We start from the raw sequence: 26,522 nt of genomic DNA, 5'->3' as shown, positions 1-26,522 counted from the left end.
CATATTTTCTTTTCACATGAAAATGTGATAGTTTTGCTATGATAGCTTTATAGTCTTAGAAAGTGCATTACTCTAATATCTAAGCACTAAATAAAGCATGAACACACATGTCTCAACATATTACACTTCAAACACAAGTGCTCAACTAAAAAAAATGTATTTAGTTATTGAATACAAAGTTTAATGGTCTCAAAGTTAACACAACGCATAACAGTAACCAAAGCTCACTGTTATAATAACAGTAGGGATCAAATTCAATTTAAACCAGAAATCCTTCCAAACAAAATTATTGTTTTGGTAACATAAAATAAATCTAAATTCTTAAAATATGAATCTTCTAAATTTGAAGTCTTCAAGTAGAGATTGATCCTTGTCTTTATGACAATGGTTGGTATAGTGATGATTGTTCGGTCACATGATATTGTTCCTACAAAAAGAAAATATTCATGATATAAATTATTAACGCTTTTAAAATTTGAATATTGAAATTCTGGACTCAGACACGCGATGTCGAACAGGATGTCACGACATTACTATCTGAATGCTTTTAAACAAATAAACAAGGAGTAAACAGAATAACAACACAAGAAAGTTGTTAACCCAGTTCGGTGCAATCACACCTATATCTGGGGGCTACCAAGCCAGGGAGGAAGTCCACTATAAGTAATATCAATTAAAGGTAATACAGATCAAGATTACTCCTTCCACTTAATATCTACCCAATGCAACTTCAATCTAAACAACTTAGATCAGAGATCCTACTCACTCCCCCTCAATCACAGCAGTGATGAAAAACACTCAACGAATAGCAAAGAAGACACACTTCAAAGACACAACTTGATCTTGCTTAAAAGCTTTAATCAAGTACAATAGTACTCTTGCTTAAAAGCTTTGAGTACTTCTTACAACTCAACACAAAACACCTAGACCAAGACAATCATCATGATGATTGTTTGGCTTACAAGAAGGCTAGAACGAAAACTTAAAACAAAGAACTCTTAAAGCTTCTCAAACAAAAACCCTAACGTGATCAGCAGCTTCTTCGTAGAATATATAGCCTTCATAAAACACAGCAACTGGGCCTTGGATCCAAATTAGTTTTAACCATAATAAAACTAATTTCCATAAATCAAGGAACTAAAAATAATAACCATCAAAGACGTCCTTGAATCAGATCAGAATCCAACATTACCAAATAAAGCGCATAGGATCTTATCAGATCACATAACCATAAATAGTAATAGAAAAGAACGTAACAGCTGCGAATGTCATGACATCGGCCTTGACATCAGGTAAAGGCCTGCATAAGAAAAACTTCACAACAGTAGAAAGCATGTCATGACACCAGATTTGACAAGATAGAAACACATGAGTTTTACCAAAAATTACAGCCAATCAACAACATCTACAAACTCCCCCTTTGGCAAATTTTTGGCTAAAACACTAATAGATGTAACCAAACAGATATCAGAGCATACACAGCAGCCAACAACAGAAAAATAAATTCTGTAAGCAAACAACAGCATCTTGATTAATCACCAGAAAACCAGAAAACATCTACTTAATCAACTGTTACAGAAACCACTTGTCATTGTCAGGGAGAACCAGGGAACACCCATAATAAAGAAAACAACAAAAAAACAACCATGTCCATCAGCCAACAAGAAAAACCAAAAGACCACCAAAACAACAAAACAACCACCATTACTCCCCTTTTTTAGCCACAAAAGGAGCCAAAACACAATCAGAATCAGAGCTAATCATCAGACCCATCACTGTCTTCATCACTAGAGCCACCAGGATTGTCATCACTTGAACTACTAGTCTCTTCAGCAGCATCACTACTCCCACTTTCAGCACCCTCAGCTTCAGCATCCTCAGTCTCTTCCTCAGCCTCTTCCTCAGCACCTTTGTCTTCATCCATATTGTCACCATCCCTCTCACCAGCAAGGTCATCATCTGTAGACTGCTCAAGACTTTGGATGAGCTTTTCAAGTTTCAGCTTCCTGTTGTCCAACTCTTGACAAGTCTCTTTCAGCTCAGCAATAAGAAGGGATTTGTTCACAGACTTGCTGGGTTGTGATGTCCCAGCAGATGTCATGTCATCAGACCTCTGAAGCAGCTTGTAGTGAAAAGACAAAGCACTCTCCCTCTTACATACAGAATCTTTACTTTTCAGAATTCCAGGGTGTTGCTTGAGGATTATCCCACATATCAGAGATGGGAAAGCAATGGGAAGCTTGGTAACAGAGGTACCAACATGCCTCATAGTTTGATCAAATATGTAAGTCCCATAGTCAAATTTTGTCTTGGTTCCCACAGCATATATGAATCTTCCTAGGCCAACAGCAATGGTAGAAGTGTGATTGGTAGGCACCCAGTTAGCAGCACCAATTTTGTGCAGCAATGCATACCTGACATTAAGAGAACTAGCAGACAGTTTGCTCTTTATGGGCCACTTCTTAACCTTACCACCAATGATTACCTTGCACACCTCATTATCAGTCACTTCAAGCTCAGGTTGAGCCTCAGCATCTCTACCTAGATATAGGTTGATAACAGCAGGGGAAAAATCTATACACTTTCTTCTAACATACACCTTATGAAAATCATCAGTTCTTCCATCACCACAATCTTGAGACAAATTCACAATAAATTCCTTCACAAGCATTTCATAACACTTTGAAAAATGAGTAACAGTTTTAATCAAACCTGCAGACTTGATGAGCTTCATGACCTCTTGACATTCCAGAGCATCATTAGCTAATTCTCTTTCTAGAGCCAGCCTTCTTTGATAAACAAACTTCCACTGGATAGCATTTGAAGCATAGTGCAAGTAAATGTTGTCCAAAGGAACATCACGAACCTTTGTGGAGGATTTTGTGACAGCAATCTTCTTCTTTGATGGGATGTCAGGGACATCACTTAAGACATCATCTTCAGGGGCAGAAACACTTCTTTCTTTCCTCTTCTTCACTGCAGTCTTGCTTCCAGTGGTTGAAGGTTCAGCAGGGACCTTCTTGATCTTCTTTATAGTGACCTTCTTTTGAGGAGTAACTTGAGGAGTAGCTTGAGGTTTAGAAAAATCTTGATCACAAACCTGTTTGCCCTTACGAGTCTTGACTCTATGAGAGATGCTAGAGATGAGCTCATCATCAGCAATGTCAATAGAATCATCCAGATCATCCAGATTCACCACATCATGCACAGTAGGGCCTTCATTAAGGGTTTCTTTAGAAGGAGCAACAGGAACCTCTTCAGCTTTCTCAGGTTCAAGAATCTCATCATCTTTAGTACCAGATGTTTCAACATTGATAGCTTCAGATGTCTCAACATCTTTGGCACCAGGGGTCTTCTCATCATTGTTGTCAACAGATGTCTCAATATCACCCTGATCTTTGCTAGCATCATCTTGACCATCTTGATCATCTTTGCTGTTCTCAGAGGCAGGAATTTGGGCTAGAGGAACAGATATTCCATCAACCTGGTGCCCTTCATTCAAGATTCTTGTGACAATATCTGCGATCGCATTGTGAACATAAGCAGAGCCCTCTCTACCTTGAACAGAAAAAGTTTCTGGAACAGATCCACCAGTTGATTTTCTTGCATGCATCTTTCTTGGTGGATTACTAACAGGATCGGTAGAAGGAACAGAGTTCAATGGCACAACATCCAACACAACATCTTGATCACTCACCACATTGGGTGCCCTAGATCCTGATGCTGTTTCAGAGGAGGGAGAAGATTTCTTTGAGGGAGAACTCTGAGACATGGTGAGAGAAAATGGAAAGCTGGGTAAAGGTTTGTGAATGCAGAAACACAGAGAGATAGCGTGAGTGTGGAGGATAGGTTTTGGGGGAATGGAAACCGTTTGGGCAAATTGTAAAAGGGGGGAAAATACACTTTAATGTGTAATGATATCAAATATTTGGAGAGAGAAATAATGCTGGTCCCACACCCAATTAATTGCTATAATCCTTCACAAAGACAAATGCCTAGTTTACTTCTTAGATTTTCAAATTGATTTGCATCCAAAGCTTTTGTGAAAATGTCAGCCAGTTGAAGATTTGTAGCAACATGTTCCAAGGCAATTATTTTATCCTCAACAAGATCTCTAATGTAATGGTGTCTAATATCAATGTGCTTGGTTCTGCTATGCTGAATGGGATTCTTTGAAATGTTAATGGCACTTAAGTTGTCACAATATAATGTCATGACATCTTGTGTGACATTGTATTCTGTTAACATTTGTTTCATCCAAACAAGCTGAGAGCAACTACTTCCTGCTGCAATGTATTCTGCCTCTGCAGTGGACAAAGACACACAATTTTGTTTCTTGCTGAACCATGAAATAAGATTATTCCCCAAGAAGAAACATCCTCCTGAAGTACTTTTTCTGTCATCAGCACTTCCAGCCCAATCTGCATCTCAATATCCAGTGAGAATAGGTTCACACCCATGAGAGTAGAGCATTCCATACTCACAAGTACCATTCATATATTTCAGGATCCTCTTGACTTGATTGATATGACTGATCTTTGGATCTGCTTGATACCTAGCACACACCCCAACAGCAAAAGCAATATCAGGTCTACTGGCTGTGAGATACAGCAGGCTTCCTATCATGCTTCTATATAAACTTTGATCAACACTGGTTCCCTTTTCATCTTTGGACAACTTTAAGTGAGTAGGAGCTGGTGTTCTTTTGTGAGTAGCATTTTCCATTCCAAACTTTTTAACAATGTTTTTAGCATACTTACTCTGAGAGAGAAAGATTGAGTCTTCCATCTGTTTAACTTGCAGCCCAAGAAAATAAGTTAATTCTCCAACTAGGCTCATTTCAAATTCTGATTGCATCTGATCAACAAAATGTCTAGTCATCTTGTCTGACATCCCACCAAACACAATATCATCCACATAGATTTGAGCAATCAGGATCTTTCCTCCTTCATCTTTAACAAAAAGTGTTTTATCTATTCCTCCTTTCCTGTACCCATTACCAGTAAGAAACTCAGTTAGTCTCTCATACCAAGCTCTAGGGGCTTGTTTTAGGCCATAAAGAGCTTTTCTTAGTTTGTACACATAGTCAGGATGGTTTGGATCAGCAAAACCTTTAGGTTGCTCCACATAAACTTCCTCACTCAAGTATCCATTCAAGAAAGCACTCTTCACATCCATCTGATATAGTTTGAATTTTAGAATACAAGCAACTCCTAGCAGTAATCTAATTGACTCAAGTCTAGCAACTGGAGCAAAGGTTTCATCAAAGTCAATTCCTTCAACTTGAGTGTATCCTTGAGCAACTAGCCTTGCTTTGTTTCTGACAACAGTTCCCAGTTCATCTGACTTGTTCTTGTAAACCCATTTTGTTCCAATGACATTAGTACCTTTAGGTCTTGGTACCAGCTCCCATACTTCATTCCTTTCAAACTGGCCTAGTTCTTCCTGCATGGCATTAATCCAGAACTCATCTGTTAATGCTTCCTTGACATTTTTAGGTTCAATTTTTGACACAAAACAAGAGTTTGAAACTACTTCCCTTGACCTTGTAGTAATTCCACTGTTGAGATCTCCTATAATAAGTTCACTAGGATGATTTTTTTGAACTCTTATAGATGGACTCTTGTTAGGAGGTTCAGTCTCAGATTCTGTGATAGTAGGACTGCAATCATCTTCTCTTGTAGATCCTTCAGCTGTAATATCCCAGAATGTTCCGACATCTTCTGTGACATCTGCTTGATTGTGGACATCATCAACCACAACATTTATGGACTCCATTATTATTCTGGTTCTTGAGTTGAACACTCTATAGGCTCTACTGTTTGTAGAGTAGCCCAGAAAGATTCCTTCATCACTCTTGGGATCCATCTTCCTTCTGTGATCTCTATCAGCAAGAATGTAACACTTACTACCAAACACATGGAAGTATTTGACAGTGGGTTTTCTTCCCTTCCAGATCTCATATAGGGTGGTAGAGGTTCCTTTTCTTAAGGTAACTCTATTATGGACATAACAAGCAGTATTCATGGCTTCAGCCCAGAAGTAGATAGGAAGATTCTTAGCATGGATCATGGCTCTGGCTGATTCTTGAATAGTTCTATTTTTTCTTTCAACAACCCCATTTTGCTGTGGAGTAATAGGGGATGAAAATTCATGATGTATTCCTTCAGAGGAGCAGAAATCAGCAAACTTTTGATTCTCAAATTCCTTTCCATGATCACTTCTAATTATCACAACACCATTTTCTTTTTCTCTTTGAACTCTTTGACATAGGTCCTTGAAAACATCAAACACATCTGACTTTTCTCTGATGAAGTTTACCCAAGTGTATCTGGAGTAGTCATCCACAACTACATAAGCATATTTCTTTCCTCCAAGACTTTCTATTTGCATTGGTCCCATCAAGTCCATATGGAGCAGTTCAAGAACTCTGGAAGTGGTCAGATGTGTAACCTTTGGATGTGACATCCTGGTTTGTTTTCCTATCTGACATTCACCACATATTCTTCCTTCATCAATTTGTAGCTTAGGAATTCCTCTCACAGCTTCCAGAGAAATAATCCTTTTCATACCTCTTAGATGAAGGTGACCAAGTTTTTGGTGCCACAGCTTTGCTTCTTCTTCTTTAGAACATACAGTTGAGTAGCTGGATTCATGAGACACCCACAAGTAGCAGTTATCTTTGGATCTGACTCCCCTCATTACTACTTCCTTTTCTTCATCAGTAACCACACACTCAGCTTTAGTGAAGTTGACTTGGTATCCTTGGTCACAGAGTTGACTGATGCTTATGAGGTTAGCAGTCAGGCCTTTGACCAACAAAACACCTTCTAAATTTGGCACTCCTGAACAGTCTAGTTTTCCAACTCCTTTGATTTCTCCTTTAGCTCCATCACCAAAGGTTACATAGCTAGTAGAATGATTCTTGATATCAACAAGCAGATTCTTGATTCCAGTCATGTGTCTGGAACATCCACTGTCAAAATACCAATCTTCTTTGGCTGAAACTCTAAGAGATGTATGGGCTATTAAAGCCATATTTTTAGGTTTCCATTGTTGCTTCTGGATGGGCATGATCTGCTTAGGTTTGTAGTAATGAGCTTGATCTGGGTATCCATATAATCTGAAGCAAAAGGGCTTAATGTGCCCAAATCTTCCACAGTAATGACATCTCCATCTTTGAAACTTTCTCTTCATTTCACTTTTCTCGTGATGTTGAGTCACATGTTTTGACATTGGTTTCAACATCTCAGCTTCAGGTTTAGTTCTGCTACTATCTTGGGAATGTTTCTTTGCAGCAACAAATCCTATACCAGACATATCTCCTGAACTTTTTCCAATCTGCAAAATCTCCTCCAACATATCCGAGCCACTGTTCAACATTTTTACAGATTTTGACATCTGATCAAGTTTGGATTGTAGCATGATAATTTCACTGTTTAGTTCAGATATAGTTTTACTAAGCCCTTTGTTATCAGCCTCCAACTGAACTATGTATTTCTTCTGCTTTTCACCTTGTTGACAAACTTCAGCACTTCTGATACACAGCTTTCTGTAGGAGGTTGCCAGTTCTTCAAAGGTTAGCTCATCTTCACTAGAATCTTCATCAGAATTGCAAACCCCAGTAAGGGCTGTGACATGTTTGGCTGATTCTTCTTCAAAATCACTCTCAGAATCTTCATCAGACCAGGAGACTGACAATCCTTTCTTTTGTTTCTTGAGATAAGTAGGACATTCAGCTCTAATATGTCCATACCCTTCACATCCATGACATTGAATCCCTTTGCTGTGATTGTACTTTTCTTCTGGTTTTGCTCTTCTGCCAGAGTCATAAGATCTACTGATGTCAGATGAGATGTTCTTGGCATTAGGTCTTGGCTTCTGATCCATTCTTCTCATAATTTTGTTGAATTGTTTACCAAGCATAGCTATAGATTCAGATAGATTCTCTTCTCTACTTTCCTCTGCTTCTTCTTGAGAGTTGGACACAAAAGCTATGCTTTTGTTCTTCTTTTCAGAATTTTCACTGAACCCCATCTCAAAGGTTTGAAGAGATCCAATTAACTCTTCTACCTTCATTTTGCTGATGTCCTGTGCCTCTTCTATAGCTGTAACTTTCATATCAAATCTCTTAGGTAGGGATCTAAGGATTTTTCTCACCAGCTTTTCATCAGACATTTTCTCTCCCAAAGCTCCTGAGGTATTAGCAATATCAAGTATATTCATATGAAAATCCTTAATACTTTCATCATCTCTCATCCTTAGATTTTCAAACTTCGTAGTTAGCAGTTGAAGTCTTGACATCTTCACTTTGGAGGTGCCCTCATGAGTAGTCTTGAGGGTATCTCAGACATCTTTGGCTAGTTCACACTGGTGTACTAGTCTGAATATATTCCTGTCAATTCCATTGAATAAAGCATTTAAGGCTTTAGAGTTGCCAAGCGCCAATGCCTCTTCATCTTTGTCCCATTCTTCCTCTGGTTTAAGAGTTTTCTTGCCATCTTTATCAGTAATGACAGGATGTTCCCATCCTTTGTTCACAGCTCTCCATGCTTTACTATCCACGGATTTCAGAAAAGCCACCATGCGAGGTTTCCAATAGTCATAATTGGAACCATCCAGAATGGGTGGTCTAATCACAAATCCACCACCTTCTTTGTCCATAGTACCAGAAAATACTGTCCCTAGATCTCACCCAGTAAAAACAGGCAGGGTGCCTGCTCTGATACCAATTGAAATTCTGGACTCAGACACGCGATGTCGAACAGGATGTCACGACATTACTATCTGAATGCTTTTAAACAAATAAACAAGGAGTAAACAGAATAACAACACAAGAAAGTTGTTAACCCAGTTCGGTGCAATCACACCTACATCTGGGGGCTACCAAGCCAGGGAGGAAGTCCACTATAAGTAATATCAATTAAAGGTAATACAGATCAAGATTACTCCTTCCACTTAATATCTACCCAATGCAACTTCAATCTAAACAACTTAGATCAGAGATCCTACTCACTCCCCCTCAATCACAGCAGTGATGAAAAACACTCAACGAATAGCAAAGAAGACACACTTCAAAGACACAACTTGATCTTGCTTAAAAACTTTAATCAAGTACAATAGTACTCTTGCTTAAAAGCTTTGAGTACTTCTTACAACTCAACACAAAACACCTAGACCAAGACAATCATCATGATGATTGTTTGGCTTACAAGAAGGCTAGAACGAAAACTTAAAACAAAGAACTCTTAAAGCTTCTCAAACAAAAACCCTAACGTGATCAGCAGCTTCTTCGTAGAATATATAGCCTTCATAAAACACAGCAACTGGGCCTTGGATCCAAATTAGTTTTAACCATAATAAAACTAATTTCCATAAATCAAGGAACTAAAAATAATAACCATCAAAGACGTCCTTGAATCAGATCAGAATCCAACATTACCAAATAAAGCGCATAGGATCTTATCAGATCACATAACCATAAATAGTAATAGAAAAGAACGTAACAGCTGCGAATGTCATGACATCGGCCTTGACATCAGGTAAAGGCCTGCATAAGAAAAACTTCACAACAGTAGAAAGCATGTCATGACACCAGATTTGACAAGATAGAAACACATGAGTTTTACCAAAAATTACAGCCAATCAACAACATCTACAAATATTTTACCATAAAACTAAGAGACACTAGCTGAACAAAATTAGAATCAGTAACATAATATAAATATAGCAGATGATTGCACGTTTCACCTGATTTACAACATTAGTGTATTCTTGATTTAGATTGAAGAGAGCTATATCATCTACAAAAGTGCTCTTCTGAACATATCTTTGCTCACACTACAAATAATACAAAAAAAAGTAGGAAGTGTAATATTAATAATCAAAATAAACTATCATCTGTATTTAACACAATAACTAAGAATCAAACAGTATATTTCATTTACTTGGGTGCTTTCTTGTGTGCTAATGTTATCAATAATTTGAGATCTAATAGTCTCTCCACTTTCAACTTCTTGGCATCTAGATGTACCTGTCATCTGCAGTAAAAAAAGTCAAAATTAGACAAATATGTTATATAATACATATATAGAAAATAAAAACGAAGAACTCAGAATAACCTCTTCTTGACTTGGATTATTTTTATTCTTCTGACTTCTATTTTGCTTTTTCTTTCTAATGAGTTTATTCTTTACAAGTTCATCAACTTTAGAGGTTTTTCTTTTGAAAGGAGGATGTCCTTTACTCCGAGCCACTGTAGGGTCAAGAATTCTAGTCGCTTGACTTTGAACTAAATTGTCTTCTCTAATTCAAGGAGACATTTCTTCACATGTTAACTCAATTTTCAAGTCCTCAATCCAATTCATCACTTTCAACAATACATCATTAGTATTTATTCTTGTAGAAGCAACTTCATAAAAAGCATCACAAGCTTTATTAACACGTTCAAGATCTGGATTTCCAACTAATTGATCAAAGCCACATTTAATAAGTGTATATCTTCGTCTTATGTCCTTCCTCCACCGCGATAAAACATAAGAAGTTGGCACTAAATCAGTTTTGCCAATCAGCTTAAGTACACAAAGAATGTGTCTACATAAAATGCCTTTGAACTCAAACAAGCAACAAGTACATTGTAATTCAAAAATATTCTCATTGAAAGACACTTTGAACATTATGTCCTTAATTTTGTCAAATACTTTCTTACTTTCGGTAATAGAAAATATTGAATTCAATCCCTCCAATTTTTCAAATAGAGTATTGCAGTACATCATAGAAGCCACCTCAACTTGAAATTCTTTAAATTTTGCATTTGTAAATGCATGGTGGAATTGTAACTCAAAACCAAAATGACTTACACAAGCAATTGTTGCATTAAATGAACCAAAGTCTGCCATGTTTTCCTTTTCAATTTTGTCTCTCAATGCATTTGTCATATTGTTCAACAAATTGCTTCAGTGTTGTCTTTGAGTTTACATATCCATCAAAAAATGAGTTCATACTTTCACTTCGTTGTGTAGTTGACATTCCAGCCCAAAATGTGTCTTTCACATAAATAGGAACCCAATGATCCCGTTCAACAAACAACCCTTTCAACCATTCATTATCTTGCAATTTATAATATTCAATCATTCTTTCCCACTTCTCTATAAAATCACTTTTACTCAAAGAGTCATATACAATGTTGTGCAAAAGTGTTTTGATAGACTCATAATCTGAATGGCTACCTAACTTTTCTGGAACCTTTTTCATTAAATGCCATAAACACCAACGATGACAAGATTTTGGAAAGACAACCTCAATTGCATTTTTCATTGCTCGATCTTGATCAGTAGTTATAGCATTTGGTGCACGTCCATTCATACAGTCTAACCATGTGTTAAACAACCAAGTAAAAGTTTTAGTATCCTTATTTGACAATAGAGCACAACCCAACAAAATTGATTGCCCGTGATGATTAACTCCAACAAAAGGGGCAAAAGGCATGTCATATTTAATTGTCAAGTAAGTGGTGTCAAAAGTTACCACTTCACCGAAATATTCATATGCAACCCTACATCTCGCATCAGCCCAAAATACATTTTGTAAACGGCTTTCATCATCAACATCCATTACATAGTAAAATTTACTATTTTGTTTTTGCATTCTAACAAAATAGTTTTGAATAGCTTCAGCATCTCCTGTCTCAAGTCTTAGTCGCCTTACTTTATCTATATAATTTCTACAATCTTTTTCTCCGAAAGAAAGATTCTCATAACCATTTGCTTCAACCACCAAAGATCGAAAATTTCTGCTCACATTAATCCCAGCTTGATCATTAAGTTCTAACCTCCTTTTCATGTAAGGCCCCAATTTCTTGTTGCATCTAAAATATCGAGCTTTTGTTGGACTTAATTCATGATTATGCTCAAGAACCACACTTGAAACTATAATTGTTCCATCTAAAGACATGCAAGCATTCAACCTAGCCTTACACTGTGTTTTAGAAATAGGATTCGGCTTCAAAATATTCTTTGAATTACTCAAATACTTTCTTGCACGACTACACGCTAAAGTAAAGTACTTTTTTCCATCCTCTCCATTTTTTGAACTAATTTTACCAATTCCAAAACCCATACAACGAGCATAATTTATGTAATAATCAGTAACTTGATCTTCAGAGGTAAATTTCATCCTAGGTGTAGGATATTCATTTTCATAAGCAATTTCATCATCAATACTCTGATCAAATATGTTATTTTCTTCACTTCTTCCCTCTATATTAAAAGATGCATAATTTTCCTCCACTAAAACAATAAATTTTAAACAGAAAAATATATGAATAAACCAAATCAATTAATTGACAATATGTGTTGTATGCCGCGATTTAAAAGCAATGATAAAACAATAAATAAACAACAATTTTACTTGTGATTGATTGTTACAATTGAAATCAACAGAGCTTCAATGTAAGAAATCAAAATTGATAGTTGGAACAATGAATTTCATAGGTGTTGTGTCTGAGATGGCTGTAGCAATGAGTCGAAGCAGTTGGGACGACGGGATGCGGAGGTGTAATGCTGGAGATGGCTATGGTGATGAATCCTAATACTAGCTATGGTGACTACTGCAGGAAGACGATGCTGCTGGAAAATAGAAGTTTTAAAATCATTAAAATGGGGGCACTCACAACTACTGCAGAATTTAGTATGGAAGCGGTTTTTTTACATAGAAACGCGGGAGCCCGTTAAAGAAGGAGGAACAAGGAGTGTTGGAAAGAAGTAGTGGTTACTTTTATTATTTATTATTATTATTATTATTATTATTATTATTATTATAATTATTAATAAATATAAATATAAATTGTGTTTTATCTCCTATATATATGGTGCAACTTTCAATTTAGAGTCATGTGTTGCTGCATTTCGTTAGTAATTGGTTTCGTACGATATAGCAGTTCTGTTCTGAAAAAACTCCATTTTAATGTATTTTTTGGAAAAACCCGATTTTAGTGTATTTTCTAAAAATTGAGTTTTTTAAAAAATATAGTAAAATCAAGTTTTTTTCATAATTACGATAAAATTGTGTCTTTCCAAAAATACTGTAATATCATTTTTTTTTGAAAATACTGTAAAATCAAGTTTTTTGAATATACAGTAAAATCTTGTTTTTTGTAAAAACAGTTAAATCAGGTTTTTAGAAAATACGCTAAAATCAATTTTTTTTTAAACTCAGTAAGATATAGTTTTCTGAAAATACAGTAAAATCAAGTTTTTTGAAAATACAGTAAAATTGAGTTTTTCAAAATTACAGTAAAATCAAGTTTTTTGAAAATATAGTAAAAGCGCGTTTTTCGAAAATACAGTAAAGTCGAGTTTTTTCAAAATATATTAAAATTGAGTTTTATGATAAAACATAAAAATCGAGTTTTTTTTTGAAAATATAGTAAAATCGTGTTTTTTTGAAATTTAAAAGACTCGAGTTTTTTTTCGTAAATACATTAAAATCGATTTTTTTTGCAAATACAGTAAAATCGAGTCTTTTTTCAAAAATACAGTAAAATTGAGTTTTTGTCAGAATTACAGAAAAAATTGAGTTTTTTTCTTCAAAAATACAGTAAAATCAAATTTTTTCTTGAAAATATAGTTAAAAAATCTAGTGTTATTTTGAGAATATGAAATATTTGATTACATTTTTGAAAACGTAAAACAAATATTCTATACAAAATATTTATTTAAAAAATGAATATATTTAAATTACTTTTTTGGATTGATGGATATCCATCCATTAAAATGATCTAATTGTAAGGATTTGATGTATTTTATTCTTAATGGATGGATTGGATTGAATATTTTTAAGGAAGTTTAAGTGGATTGTTAATGGACTAATGAATTATTTTGATCCATCCATTAACAATCCAATTCATATTCATCCAATCCATTCATTTTGCCATCCCTAACGAAAACTAGAAGTATTGGAGAGATTTTAACTATAAAAAGCTTGAGATGAATGATGAGTTACATAATGCTAAAAAAATATTAATTAGTGTAAGATATGTTTCAAATATAAGATAATTTTTCATATGATTATTTCCAAAATTAATTTACTAGGTTGTATGTTCAAAGAGGGGTTAGTGAAACAAACAATTGACATTAGATATAATAAACCCAACTCGGCGGAACACGATAAGAGTTGTTTGTGTTTCTTCTGTTTGTTGCAGCTGCTCTTACCCTTTTGACAAGCCAAATTCTTGGAATTTTGGGATATCTTTCCCCTAAAATTCTGAAAATTCTGTTTACTCTTCATGGTTCATTTTCCTCTGATTTCTTGCCTTCCTCTTTGCCTTATCACAAATTTTCTCGTTCGTTCTTTGCTCATGTGGCTCAAGAGAGCTTTGTAGATCCTCTTTGCTCATCGATGCAAGATCCTTCGATTCCTCAATTGATACAACTATGTTATCGATTCATGTTGTCAAAGAACGTAATATTTTCGCGACAACATACTGCTTCGTAATCGTTTCTCCACATGCTTTTACTTAGTTCATCAACCGAGTAATTCTCATCATGAAATCTTTGATGGTCTCCTTCTCCTCCATTTGAATCAACTCAAGTTGGCGTTTATGAGTTTGTAATCTCACAACCTTGGCCTTGTCATCCCATGGGTATGTCTTCTCTAAGATTTCAGTAAATCACCAACTCTCTCAAATTTATCCGTATCAAAGCATTGATGGATTAAAAATAGCACCTTGAAATCTTTTTTATTTCCTTCCTTATGTGTTACTTGTTGTGCATCCGTCGGACCTTCGATAAGAGGACTCACACCATTCTTGTGTTAGGATACATGTTGAAAAAAATCTCACATTGCTTAGTTTTGTGAAGGAAGAGGAAGTCCAAGGCTATATATAGGATTAAAGTTTTTCTTTACAAGATGCACTAGTCAAAAACACTTTAAGCTTATTTTTGACTTTCTTTGTTCTCTTATAATCTTGTATTATAGTGTTGTAATATGTAGTTAAATATTTATTTTGAAAGGTGTGAGTGTACCGGGGGCATGTGGTATTTGAGGGTATATTATATGTTGTAACAATTTTCACATAATGTTATTCTCTGGTTTTCATTTGATAATGGTCATGGTTTTTCTCCGATTTTGGAGTTTCCACGTCAATATCTTGTGTTGTTATTGTGTTCCTCTTTTTTCTCTATGCTATGTTTAATTTTTTTTCAACAACCGGTATCAAGAGCCTTGATTTGGTGGAGTATAAGTTTTTTAGTATACTCTGTGGTTGCAGTTTAGTCTGATCTTCCATATCATAAAAGAAATTTTATGCTTTGTGTTGGTTGAGAAATTGTTGTTTTGTTGCAAGAAAAATTTTAGTTGCAATGTCAATTTTTTCAAGTGCAGTGAAGATTGACATAGAGAAATTTGATGGAAGAATCAATTTTGGCTTGTGGAAAATTCAAGTCCATGATTTTTGATACAATCAGGATTACATAAGGCATTAAAAGGAAATATTTCCAACATGAAAAACGAGAAGTGAGAGGAACTAGATTTGAAAGATTTGAGTATAATTCACATGTCTTTGGCTAAAAATATTCTTGCGATTGTTCTTGGTACGTCGTCAGCCAAAGAGCTCTGGGAGAAACTTGAAGGTATATATCAAAGAAAGGGTATATAAATCGGTTGTTGTTGAAGGAGCAGTTTCATAACTTTCATATGGATGAACATACAAAAATATCTGATTATCTAAGTGTTCTAAATAGTATTGTTTCTGAATTAGAAACTATTGGAGTTAAGATTGATGATGAAGATAAAGTTTTGAGACTCATTTGGTCTCTTCCATCTTCTTATGAGCATATTAAACCTGTTTTGATATATGGGAAGGAAACTCCGAGTTATGAAGAAGTTACTAGTAAAATTATTCCTGAAGAAAGAAGATTGAATGGTGTGGATACTAATTCATCAAACTCAGTGTTGGTTTCTATAGGAAGGTCTTATATGAATTAAAATAGGGAAACGGGTGTGAAATGTTGGAAATATGGAAAAATTGGACATATAAAGTATAAGTGTCTTGATGGGGCACTGTCAGAGAAGGACTCTGAGTCAAATGCTAACAATGTCTCTTTCACCGTGAGAAAGGATGATCTTATTTGAAAATTGAGAAGTGTGTCCTCATGACATTTCTGCTGTCATGGAAAAGGACGAGTTATTGCTCGCGAATTAACACATGGGCATTGATGCAAGTGTGTTGTGAGATTATGTCGATGCTTAAAGAGTTTCCTACCAACATGGAAGTTTCAACCTGTTTTTCGGCATGTGAAAATTCTTGAAGTGGTTTAATTTCAAGTGAAGTATACTCTTCTTTAGATGGAGTATATATGATAGTTTTTAAAACTATGATTGTTGGTGAAGACAATATGAAATTTTTTGGAGTGGTGTAGCTTCAAGTGACTATACTCTTTACGGTGGAGTATGATTTTCGGTAAAGACAATGAAAATTAATGTATTATTTTCAATCAAGGTGAAGATTGTTGGGGTAAATGGAAAATATACATGTTGAAGAAGTCTCACATTGCCTAGTTTTGTGAAGGAAGAGGAAGTTCAAAGCTATATATGAGATTCAAGTTTTTCTTTATAAAATGCACCAGTAAAAAACACTTTAATTTTGTATTTAACTTTCTTTGTTCTCTTATACTCTTGTATTAGAGTATTGTGAGATATAGTTAAATATTTGTTTTGGAGAGTGTGGGTGTACTGGGGGTTTGGGGTATTTGAGGGTATATTATATGTTGTAACAATTTTCACACAGTGTTATTCTCTGGTTGTCATTTGACAATGGTCGTGATTTTTCTCCGGTTTGGGAGTTTCCACGTTAATATCTTTTGCTGTTATTGTGCTCCTCTTTTTTCTCTATGATATGTTTGGTTTTTTCCCAACATCTTGATTACTTCAAGAATTTCTTGGTATCGAAACAACACATTCATTTGCTTGCACCATTTGTTGTAATTCTTCGCATCAAGGAGGAGTAATTTTGTAGAGATTCTTTCATTTGAGACTGAATTCATGTTGAACACTAGGTGTTTGGTAGATCAAACCAGACTCTTGATGCCAAATGTTAGAACTTGGAACCACAAGGCTGTTAAAAATGGAGAAATTGAGTGAGGGAAGGGAGAGAGTGAGGGAGAATTAAGGAAGGTGTAATTGAGGGTGAAAATATGCTCGTACAACATTTGCATTAACATTACAATGATACCTCAGAGGTATATATACAAGTACAATAGATTAGATTGAGACACAAGTAACAAACTCAAAAACTAAAACTAACTGCATGTAACCGGTTACACCAAACCTATAATCGGTTATAATTATTTCAACAATTAGAACTCAACTCAGAAGTAACCGGTTACCAAGACGCGGTAACCGATTACACCTGTTCTAACAGCCAAAAACACTACATCCTATAACCGGTTACCAAAACCTAATAATCACTTACAACACTTGAATTAATGATTTTTCACAACAATAACATGAGTGATTTTAATTAATACTGCAGTTACAACAATCTCTTCAAATTTAGGAAAATGAGAAGAAAATTTCTTTACCCACCTCCCTATGGGGGTCACCCCCAGCGAAAACCCAAAACTGCCCCTGCTTCGGAGATGCATCTCCGAAGTTATTTTTTTTTTGAATTTTTTTTGACTTCGGAAATGCATCTCTGAAAACACCAAAAAAGTGGTGTTTTCGGAGATACATTTCCGAAGTCAAAAAAAATTCAAAACCGTGAATATTTTCGGAAGTTCATTTCCGAAAATATTGCTGCATATACAAATTTCCCTCCTTCACTATTTCATAATTTTTCTCCAAAACTTCCCCAAACCCTCTCCAAAACCCAATCAATCTCCATCCACTTTTCGTCCTAAAATCAAGTTTCAAACCGTTGATCACGTTAAAGGGAGCATAGAAAGCTACAATTTCAGGTAAACATCACTCATTTATTCCCCTATTTCACTACATTGATTGATGAATATTATGCTGAAACTGATATGGTTCGGAAGTTCATTTCCGAAATACATTACCTAACAAATTTCAGAAATGAACTTCCGAAATATGCCCTGGCAGTAAAAAAAAAACTGTTTTGGCCAACTTTTGCTAATTTTTTCATTTGTTAGGTATGGTGCATCCGGACAACATTGTGCAAGACGATGACGCAGTAGTTCCAGAAGTTGTCAGCGTTAATAACGATCCGGTTATCGATGTTAATCCTATGATCAATGCGGTTGATGTTCGGCAAGAATTTACAAATGATCGGAGCTTCGATAGTCGCGAACAATTGATTGAGTGGGTTCGGAACGAAGCTAGTAAACTTGGATTTGGAATTGTTATTTTAAGGTCGGACAACGGAAATAGTAGGCGGAAAGCTTTCGTTGTTTTGAATTGCGAACGAGGTGGGAGTTATGTACAATCAAACCGGGTGCTAAAACACGACGACACGGGATCGAGAAAGTGCGGGTGTCCTTTTAAGTTGCGTGCTACTTGGAGGGTTGATGATTTGTGGCGGTTAACCGTAATTTGTGGAATTCATAATCATGCCTTGGATGTCAAGTTACACGGACATCCAATGGCGTGCCGTTTGTCCCGCGAAGAGAGGAATGTGATATTGGACTTAACGATAGTTAAAGTGGCGCCTCGCAACATACTTGCCGATTTGAAGCGTAAGAAACCGGATAGCGTTTCAAATATCAAACAAGTTTACAATGAACAACACAATCTCAAAGTTTTGAATATGGGCCCTCGGTCGAAAATGCAACAACTTTTGAAACTATTAGGCGATAACAAATATGTTTCAAGCTTCCGAACCTCCGAGGACAAAGTTACGGTGCGTGATATTTTTTGGACTCATCCCGAAAGTATCAAATTATTCAACACATTTCCAACCGTTCTAGTCATGGATTCGACGTACAAGACAAACAAATATAGGCTTCCTCTTCTAGAGATAGTCAGTGTGACCTCGACGGACAAGACTTATTCGGTCGGGTTTGCTTTTTTGGAGTGTGAAAAAGAAGACAACTTTACATAGGCCTTGGGAATTTGCAAGTCTTTGTTAGTTGATCAAGAGGTTATGCCAAACGTCATTGTCACCGACCGGGACAATGCTTTGATGAATGCGGTCGATACCGTCTTCCCGACATCTACCGCGTTACTTTTCCGGTATCACATAACTTGCAACGTGAGAAGCAAGTTGAAACCCGCGGTTGGGACAAAAGATAGGCCGGATGAAAACGGTAAAGTTATCAAAGCCGGTGTTGTGGTTGATAGGATAATGGCGGCATGGAGGGAAATTTTGGATGCATACTCCGAAGAGGTGTATACCGAGAAATTGGTACACTTTAGGTCTTTGTGTGGTTCCATTAAGACATTTTGTCATTACGTCGAATCCACCATTCTTGACAAAGTTAGAGAAAAAGTCGTGTGCGCTTGGACAAATCGAGTTAGACATCTTGGTTGCGGAGTTGACTTCGTATCGGGACATCTACGTCCGACTATATGAAAATCAAGAAAACTTTGCGAAAATTCATGATTCACTTGTTCCATCACTTACCGGTATCGCTCCGGTTTCGAAGTGGATGTCATTCCCCGATATGTGTCATCTAATAGCAAGTGCATATGATATTGTATGCGTCGATTTGACGAGGTTTGGACTAAGTGAGACTTTCTTTCCACTTCATAGTCGACCGCCATTGGACGCGTCGGGCCGGATCATATGCATCGGGTATCTACGATCGCGGCACTTCGTCCAAGTGTTTTTGAAACCGGGGTGTCCTATACCGGCTACTTCTTGTCAATGGACGACACATCGTTCAAATGAGGCGGAGACTTGGCCGGATCCTTTTGTTTCAAGAATGGCGGAGTTTGAAGAAATGATGAGCCAAGAGCGCGAGCAAAATAGAGAGCGGTCGAAGAACATACCTATTTTGGACTTAGGATCCACCGATTGGTTCGGTGAATTTTAGTTTGTTCCGGATCGTTTTTTGTTTGTAATGACCATTTTTGTATGTATTGTTGTTTATCATGTAAAATCGGACCGATTCAATACATATATAATATAAGTATGTTTTATGTCATCTTTGTCTAATTTATGTTTATTGTGAATTCCATTTGTTCAATTTACACAACACACTAAGCAATCAACAATATGCAAAATTTTGTTCTGTTTCTGCATAATTCGGAAATGAACTTCCGAAATATGCTAGTCTGCCTCCAATTTTCGGAAGTTCATTTCCGAAAAGTCCCCTGAGGCAGGATAAGGTTTGTTGGGCCATCATTGCTCCAATAAGTCTATAAATACAAAACACTCTTCTTCATCCTCTTCACACCACAAAACACAAATGACACAAACCTACCCCCACCTAGCATTCGTCTACTTTGAAACCGGCTACCCGATGCCGTTCCAATTTCATTTCTCGCGCGACACGCCGTTTGCGGAGTAGATAACGTCGCTCAACACGCTTTTGCACTATCCCGAGAATCGAAAGGTTGTCAAGCTCGAATACCGCTCGCCATCGTTTAACGACGAGGGACACATTAAGTTCACACCTTTTGAGATCAAGAACGACGAAGATTTAGCGGTTTTGTGGACAACGTTCGACCGATTTTCTTCGAAGGGCCCGATCGAGTTGGACGCGAAACTTCAAAGATCGGCGGACGACGTTATCAAAATGTTGACTCATCCCCACCTACCCGTGTTTAACAATATGTAACTTTAATCTTATGTAATGTGATCGATGTAATCTTCACCCGATTAAATAAAGCGAATTGTTCTTGTTTTTCATCTTTCTTCTGTCCAGACAATATTTCGGAAGTACATTTCCGAATTCCTCCAAGGGAGGTGAATTCGGAGATGAACTTCCGAAAACACCACATTTTCTGAAAAATAACTTTATTTCGGAGATGCATCTCCGAAATCAATATTTTATATTAAAAAAAACACTTTTTCGGAGATACATTTCCGAAAACACCTTTTTTTATCAAAAAAGGTATGTTTTCGGAAATGAACTTCCGAAACTAGAGGTATTGTGGTAAATTCATCAGAAGTGGCCAAGAAGGTTAGGAGGTGGGTGAAGAAATTTTCAAATGAGAATCAAGTTTGGTAAACAAGTGAAAGTTCCACTAACAATCTCAGTTAACCTCACAAGAATACAACAATTATTCAAAAAGCTTAAATACATAAATTCATGATACATACTTACTAATCATTGAACATGAAGCATCAACGACTTATTTAAATATACTCCATCATAGTTGAAGTAGCATTCTTTTACATTTATGCACCATATTTAGTGATACTTGGTCTTGGCTCAAAATCCTTTGTGAATGCAGCACCAATTTCATTGTTTCCATATTTAGTGATACTTTACTTGGTCTTGGTTCAAAATCCTTTGTGAATTCAGCACCAATTTCAATGTTTCCAAAAGCTGAAACATTTCGCCTTGGTTCAAAATCTTCGAGGTCTTTCTTCATTTCTTCAACATCAATGTTGTTCTCTCTAAGGTCTTTTCTTGATTCTACTACTGCTACAATCTTTATAGCAAAACATGGAAAAGACATAAGACAAAGGTTAAAACATGCAACATCTATTTTAAGTAGCAGTTTTTGACATATAATACAATTAATTAATAACAAGTACGATGAATGACATAGAAGATTAAAAATTGATATAAAAATAAAAGATTATAAAAAAAATCAAGGAGGAGAAAAAAACATCCACAAAAAGTGAACAAGCAATTAATTATGCAATTAAGTGTAATATTAGAAGGTTTATAGTGCTATTTTTCTATTAGGTAATATTTTTATTTAGTTTAATGAAAGAGGCTACTACTAGGGGTGATCAAAACCAAACCAACCCAATAGAAAACCGCAAACCAAACCAAACCAAACTGAAACCGCAAAAAACCGCATTTGGTTCGGATTAGTTTGGGTCATTTTTTAACAAAACCGCACGGTTCGGTTCGGTTTGCGGTTTGTATTTTGCAAACCGAACCAAACCGAATCAAACCGCATTATGTTACAACCTAACTTTTATTTATCTCACATCTAACCCAAAGTTAAACATATGATTTTAGTCCCGATCTTCTTAAATCTCTAATAGCATTATCGCGCCTTCTTTGCCACATACATCTTTCCTCATTTTCTATAATCTCTACTCTCTTATATTCTTTCTTTTTCACCTTCTCATTTTTATGCAAATGTTCCCTATTTTAGTTTCGTTTTTATCGCACATCTTCTTCTCTAATCTCTCAACTCTTTTGTTTTTTCTTTTTCACATTCACTAATCTCTCGTCTCTTCTATTTTTTTTTTCATTCTAATAATTTTTATATTGTTTTATACTACTATTTTATGTTTTTTATTTCACTTTTGTCTAATTTAATTTTTACATATTAAATAGAAAGTTGTTGTCAAAATATGACGAGTTTTGTTGTTATTTGATAGTGTATGAATGTCTAAATACAAAGTTATGTTGTCATCTATATGTATATGTATGATTCAATAAAATATTTGTAAAAAACCGAACCAAACCGCATTAGTTTGGTTTGGTTTGGTTCGGATTTTTTTTAAAACCGAACCGAACCAAACCAAACCGCACGGTTTTTTCTCTTGCGGTTCGGATGATTTTTTTCGTCAAAACCGCCCAAACCGCACCGAGAACACCCCTAGCTACTACTAAAGGATAAGGATTCTTCTAGAAAAAAAAAAAAAAAAAAGATTGTGTACATGCATGTAAGAAAAGTGAAGCATACCAAGAGAAGCAAGAGAGGCAATAATGCAAAAGAGGTCTCATCATCTTTATGAATAAAACTAAAGTATATGATTTTAGGTTTTTGATGAATGATTCCTATAACTACTTAATCACTTATTTATAGCTATATGAGAGATAACACGTGATCGACCACGTGCTTCTGTAATACATATGGCTAAAGTACTATAGCACCCCCTTCTCATATTTGCAGTTTTAAAAAAAATCCAATTTTAAAAAAATCCTCGTACTCAAGTTCATACTCGGCCTGTGTGGACATTAATATTTATACCCGTACTTGTCCCTTATAGGTAGTTAAGTATTCATACCCGTATCCGTTTACCCGCATTTATAATAAAAAATTATCAATAAATTGTAATTTATCATGTCATTCTAGGTTTTTAACAAACATTTAAAAAAATTTAAAAATATTATTGTTGATTTAAGAAATAATAATTTTTTTTTATTAAAATGCGTACAAGTTTAATAGAAACATATTAATAAAATTGATAAACATACACGTAATAAATGTATATATAATAATAAAAAAATATATATTGTGCGGATATGAAGCGGGATGATACTGCGGTACCAGTATCCACGTCCATACCCGTTTATTTTCGTGAATAATTGTCGGTGCGTATTATGAGTGATTTTTGAGAGTAAGCAGATGGGTAAAATTGTCATCTTTCCGTATGCTTTGGAAAATTATTGAAGCTATGTATGATAACTAATTTTAGGGATAATAGACATTTACCCCCGTGCCATATAGGCGAGATTCGGATTACCCCCTATTAAAATTTTTTTTGGATTACCCCCTGTATTTTTAAGGTACCCCCTAAGCGTGTAAAAAACAGTAAAAACCCAGGGGTAAATCAAAAAAACAAGTTTACAGGGGTCCTAGAGGGGTAAATCATAGAATTTTTCATATTTCAAAGGGGTAATCCAAAAAAAAAAAAAAATAGGGGTAACCCGAATCTCGCCTATATGACAGGGGATAAATGTCTATTATCCCTTAATTTTATTATTGATTTCTCACGGGCTATCAGCTCAATAATAATAGAAAATAAAAGCTTTTTTTTAAAAAAATTTAGAGCTCTATTTTTTTATTGATGGAGTTCAGGGATTTAAAATAAATTAATTTGATAATAGGTAGATATAAATTATAATATATTAATTTTAGAGTAATAAAAGCTCATTCAACTATTGTAGTATACTATCTTTTTATTATTAATAGATTTTTCAAATTGACTAAATTGTCTTTTCAGCAAAATTTATTTGCACAAATAAAAAGGTATTTTCGTAACTAACAAATTACGTACTCACTCTTTCAGTTTTATTTAATGGACTAGTAACAAACCTGTGCTGCCGCACGGGTAATATTTTTATGATTTGTAAATCTAAAAAAAAAAATAACAAATGGAATAAGACCTTGATAAAAAAAATCCTGATACAATAACATTAGTTTTGATAAAGTCATAACACCTGTGGGCTTTTCAGGGCTGGGCCAAAAAGGCCCTGTGTAATTTGGGCTCGAGATTTACTACACGAGCCCGGCCCTAGATGGGCTTCGGACTACCCGGCCCTAAATGGGCTTTTTTATTTTAAAAAATTAAAATAAAAACTCCATAATATTTATTATAAATAAGATTAAAAATTATGTTATTTTAAACATAATACATTTTTAAGTACTATATTGTCTCTTATAAATATTATAATGTGTTTCTAGATACAATATATGTCTAGATTGTATAAAATAATACTTGAATATTTATTACAAGAGAAAAACTAATATAATACAATGAAAAAATGTTGATTATATTAATGTATAATATTTAAAAGAGAAAGATTAAATAAAGTAGAGATAAAATTTAGTGAAGTGGGAAAAATCAATATGCTATTTTGGAGTAAGATAATATAAATATTAATATATTTTTTAAAAATTTATAATTATGCGGGCCTAATGGGCTACCCACGACCCATATGGGCTAGCCCTAATGGTTAGCGAGCTTTTTAGGGCTGGGCTAAAAAGGCCCTAAAAAATATGGGCTTTAATTTTAAGGCTTAAGCCCTATGATTTTTCGGGCCTGGCGGGCCGGCCCATATGGGCTAGCCCATTTTGACAGCTCTACATGAAGGAGTGTTAATGTCACAACACTTTTTTGCATTTATAGTTGAAAGCAATTACAAAATGTGTTACAAATGCTTATAAAAGGGTATTTCCGTATCTAACAAATTATGTATTTACTCTTTCAACTTTATTGAATGGATACCCCAAGTGTTAGTTTTTTATTGATCCGAATTAAATAACATTTTTTCCTACAACTTTATTGCATGAATGACGGCATCACATGTAAGCCATAGATGATAGAAGTCATATTTAATTATGGCATAAAAATGTATAAAATGAATATGAACAGGCACAATAAATGTAGTTTGAACTCATTGTCACACTACACACTCATTTTAAAAAAAATTATTTGCAATAGAAAAATAGAGACGAGAGGAGAAAAATTACAATCAAAATAAAATTAAAAAGTAGAGATAAAAATTGTGTTTATTTAACTTACTATTATTTTGTTAAAGAGAAAAAGAGATATTACACTGTCAATCAATCACAACCATGTATTTAATTAAAATACAATTTTAATTTAAAAAAACTAATATGACATGACTAGTGTAATGGTTTTGTTTAGTTGTATGTATAAAGTTAGTTTACATTGTCAGTGCACTACCTTTAAACTCTTTATTAAAACCATAATGTAAATACCGTGTTTAATTTTGCATGTCTGCAATTTTATTATATTAATTTAAAATTTATTGTTTTTATCATGTATCAAATTATTCTTATTATTAATTTATTATTACCAAAAGTATCAAATTATCAAATTTTTTAAATTCGTAGAAAATAAGAATGTTTTTATTCAATTTAACAATATCATGAAGTTTTACGGGAATCAACTATATTCAAACAAAAATATCTTCATTTTCACGGGTCATTATCACCATAATCCTTTTTTTTTTTATTTTAGTTAATAAAATATTTTTAAATATTTATAGTTATTAATAATTTTATAAATATTTATAGCTATTAGACGTATTGGATTTATCATATCGGTGATTTGTTAAATATTTATTTTAAATATTTTTAATTATTAGTGATTTTATAATAATTATATATCAGCAATAACCAAGTCTTATCAAATGATATAAGGCTCTTCTCATTGAGCTTAAAATATTTATCTCATGTCTTTCTGGAATGTTCACGTGTGACTATATCTTTAATGATTTTTCTCAATTTTATTTACTCATTAACCAATAGTGATTCATATCCCTTTCTTTTAATTGTTGTTGGACCGTCAAATATTAAATTACTTGGTCCTATTTTGCTATTGTGTTCTTGACATATCTTAATCCTTTTTTGGGATCATTGTTTTCTCCAGTAAGATTATTTAATACACTTAAGTTAAATCTATATAATTATTATTTAATTTACAGTTAATTAAATTATTTAATATTTTGCATTTATATTTAAAATTTTATATTTGCATTTGTTAAATTTTTATTTTTTTCTCCAACTCACATGTCATTTTTTTATATGGTTCTTTAATACATTGAGTTTTTATGGTCATTTACTATCAAACAATTACTATTCAATTAACCAAACTACATATTATGCACAAAATTAGCACATGAATACGATAATAAAATGTTTAATCTTACGGGCCACTTTCAACACAATGTCTATTTTAT

The 26,522-nt window shown here is 34.6% G+C and overlaps 1 protein-coding gene and 1 pseudogene across 1 annotated transcript; both read right to left on the bottom strand.

The window, feature by feature from the left end:
* Positions 1-1,756: 1,756 nt before the first annotated feature.
* Positions 1,757-3,772, bottom strand: LOC131657586 (uncharacterized). Its single transcript, XM_058926969.1, has 2 exons — positions 2,921-3,772; positions 1,757-2,485 (listed from the first exon to the last, which is right to left on the bottom strand). The coding sequence occupies exons 1-2, from the start codon at positions 3,770-3,772 to the stop codon at positions 1,757-1,759; spliced, it is 1,581 nt and encodes a 526-aa protein (XP_058782952.1).
* Positions 3,773-9,655: 5,883 nt separating this feature from the next.
* LOC131657585 (protein FAR1-RELATED SEQUENCE 4-like) lies at positions 9,656-14,286 on the bottom strand (annotated as a pseudogene).
* Positions 14,287-26,522: the final 12,236 nt, after the last annotated feature.

The sequence above is a fragment of the Vicia villosa genome, linkage group LG3, assembly GCF_029867415.1.
Source record: "Vicia villosa cultivar HV-30 ecotype Madison, WI linkage group LG3, Vvil1.0, whole genome shotgun sequence".
Classification (NCBI taxonomy): Eukaryota; Viridiplantae; Streptophyta; class Magnoliopsida; order Fabales; family Fabaceae; genus Vicia; species Vicia villosa.
The sequence above is the reverse complement of the archived record's forward strand: the minus strand, read 5'-3'. Positions and strand labels throughout refer to the sequence as shown.